The sequence below is a fragment of the Mastomys coucha genome, unplaced genomic scaffold (genome assembly GCF_008632895.1).
Source record: "Mastomys coucha isolate ucsf_1 unplaced genomic scaffold, UCSF_Mcou_1 pScaffold20, whole genome shotgun sequence".
Classification (NCBI taxonomy): domain Eukaryota; kingdom Metazoa; phylum Chordata; class Mammalia; order Rodentia; family Muridae; genus Mastomys; species Mastomys coucha.
The window spans coordinates 135,390,086-135,393,205 of record NW_022196903.1 but is presented as its reverse complement, the minus strand read 5'-3'; the positions used below and the strand labels follow the sequence as shown (position 1 = coordinate 135,393,205).

Genomic DNA, 3,120 nt, shown 5'->3' with positions numbered 1-3,120 from the left:
TGTGCCTGTGTGGATGTATGTATGTGTGCATGTGTGTTGTCTGTGTGCATGTGCATGTGTGTGCCTGTATGGATGTATGTATGTGTGCATGTGTGTGCCTGTGTGGATGTATGTATGTGTGCATGTGTGTTGTCTGTGTGCATGTGTGTGCCTGTGTGGATGTATGTATGTGTGCATGTGTGTTGTCTGTGTGCATGTGCATGTGTGTGCCTGTGTGGATGTATGTATGTGTGCATGCATGTAGGCCAGAGGCTTCCTCAGGAGCCGCTACCTTGCTTTTTGAGACAAGCTATCTCTGATTAGGCTACCGTCCAGTGAGAGTCTGAGAGCTTCTTGTGTCGAGCTCCTCAGAGCTGGGGCACTCATATTATATGCATGAGTACTATTGTGCTCAGTTTTATATTTTTATTTTTCAAATGTGGGTTCACAGGGTCAAACTTAGGTCTTCATGCTGACAGAGCCATACTCTACTGTCTGACACTTCTCCTTAGGACCAAACAAGAAACTTTCTTGAGTAAATTCTTTGGCTTTTATGTTTGAGAAATGAAATTTTGCCTCATGATTTCTTTCATCTCTACCACTGTTAGATAACTCACCTCATACACTGTGGAAAGAATACATCAAACAAAGAGCAGTGACAGCTGCTAGTTTCTAGAACAAAGCCTAACGCGCACTGCCAAGACCTCAACGTCTTGAGTGTCTAGCCTCAGAGTGACGGCTATCTGCCAGCATGTGAGCATCTAGCCTCAGAGTGATGGCTATCTGCCAGCATGTGGATAGATTCTCAACCATTTCTTTCTCATAGAAAGCTGGTGGAAATCGAGTTTTGATCAATAATTTGATTATTATAAGACACCTTTTAATGATGCCACAAAATGAACACAGATAGAAACCTGGTTACCTTGGCGTTGAATTTGGCTACAAAGTCAAAGTGTTTCTTCAGGTCAGTAGCCAAAATTGCTTCAATGACTAGGAACCGGAAGTGCTTAAATTCCACATGGTCCAGGTTAACTAAGAAGTTATACTCTGGCCGAGACATGAAGAGATTCCAGGCTGCAGCTGCATGATGATTCTCCAGAACGGAGCGGTCATTGTACAGCACCGCCTAAGGGGGAAAAGAGGGTCCAAAAAATCACAAAAGTGTGGAACCACAAATGACTATGGAAAGCTTTAAATTGAACATTTTTATGTGGGCTATGAATAATCATTGTTTTATCTCAACTATTGATGCATTTTTATTTTCCAGCATATAAGTTTCTCCCCTTAAAACTGTTTTTGCAAATTATTTATATATTTTTATTTATATTATATATAAGTTTTATATTATATAACATAATTATAAGAAGTTTTATATTATGTTATATAATTATATATTTATATATATTAATTATATATAATTATTTTTTTTAAGAAATTTTTTGTTTAGGAAAACTTTGTTTAGGTCAAAAAAATTCACCCTAATGTATAAGATGAATGGATGATAAATCCCTTCCAATGAATATGCATGTACTAAGAATGTAGCCATGAAAATATTTTGAAAGAATAAGTTTTACATGCAAAAAGTCTCCTATACTTTGAAGGAAAACATGGCTGTCTAGTGTTTTCAGAAGGGGATGTGAGTAAGGTATCTTTGCTTTGATGGGGATATTCCCTGTTAGTCACTTGCCTTGATTCTCCTCTACAAAGCCAACTGAGAAGAGCTCTTTGCACATAATGAGGTTGAATACCTACCATGAATGCCTTGGCACAAACCATGACATCTCTGGAAATTAACAAGGCCTCTAAAAATTCTATCTGAGGACTAAGTACAGTTTAGTGTCTACAAATCATATTTGTGAAATTAATTTTATTCCAAAAAATGTAGAACTTAAACTATCTCAGCCTTTACCTAAGGGGTACTACATGAAAATCTTAGCCTTTACCTGAGGGGCACCACATGAAAATCTTAGCCTTTACCTGAGGGGCACCACATGAAAATCTTAGCCTTTACCTGAGGGGCACCACATGAAAATCTTAGCCTTTACCTGAGGGGCACCTCATGAAAATCTTAGCCTTTACCTAAGGGGCACCACATGAAAATCTTAGCCTTTACCTGAGGGGCACCTCATGAAAATCTTAGCTTTTACCTGAGGGGCACCGGTGGCGACCAGGAAAGCATTGGTCCTCCCTGGGTGATCGTAGTCATGCATGGCCGCAGCAACATACAGAGCCATCAACTCTAGGGCTGGAATATTCCCAGACAAACATCCATATTTGTCATCTGGCACATGGTACGTTTTTGAAAACACATATCCCATGTGTCCATGTGTAAATCCACTGTCAGAATCTGAGGAGAGGAAGTGAAAGGAAAGGGCACTCTTTAAAACTGTGAAGCTGGGATTATCTGATTTGAAACCACAACATACAAACTACAAATATAACACACAATTGGACTTCCTGGCTTTTGTAAAAAGCACGGACATAGTTCATACACACCAGAGTCGCTTGCTGAGCCATGATCACCAATCACACTTGGGAGGCCAGGAATTGGCTGCGTTGTGAGATACCACACAGCATGTAAAACATCGGTGGCATGGATTCTGTTATGATCTGTAACAATAGAAGGAGCAAGCACTATCAACTTGTGAACTCTGAGCTCCAAGCATAAGACTGCCATCTACTGGATACACACTCCATCCTCACACTTCAGGGAAGGCCTGCCAGATTTTCTAGAACAGCAACTTTTGGAAATTCCTCATCATTTCTACAGTGACAAGAAACTACATCTCAGCATTTATTGGGCATGCCGATATCCAAAATGGAAAGGCCAGTGCCTGGTTCTTCCAGAAGCCTATACATACAGGAACCTCACTCCCTAGTGTTTACATTTCTGTTTTTTTTTTTTTTTGCTCCCTTACAAGAAAAAAATATGCAAAGAAGAAAGTCATAGTTGAGCTAAAGCAGTCAGACCAATATTCTCAAAGAATGACATTTTCTTTCTTTTACCAGCAAAGATGCTCAGCTGAAGGGATCAGTCAAATCATCAAACACAACACATCCTCCTTTACCATGAGGAATCAGCAGGACTCCATCAACCTAAACTCATCAAGCAATCATTTTATATATATATATATATATATA

General features: G+C 39.5%; 1 protein-coding gene across 2 annotated transcripts in view; it reads right to left on the bottom strand.

The window, feature by feature from the left end:
* Pde3a (phosphodiesterase 3A) overlaps nt 1-3,120 on the bottom strand; it is a 271,067-nt gene that overhangs the window by 19,217 nt on the left and 248,730 nt on the right. For both annotated transcript variants that reach the window (XM_031383785.1, XM_031383786.1), the window contains exons 11-13: nt 2,476-2,589; nt 2,127-2,326; nt 902-1,105 (exon numbers count right to left, since the gene is read on the bottom strand). In XM_031383785.1, the coding sequence (XP_031239645.1) occupies nt 902-1,105; nt 2,127-2,326; nt 2,476-2,589 (518 nt within the window). The remainder of the gene's footprint in view (nt 1-901; nt 1,106-2,126; nt 2,327-2,475; nt 2,590-3,120) is intronic.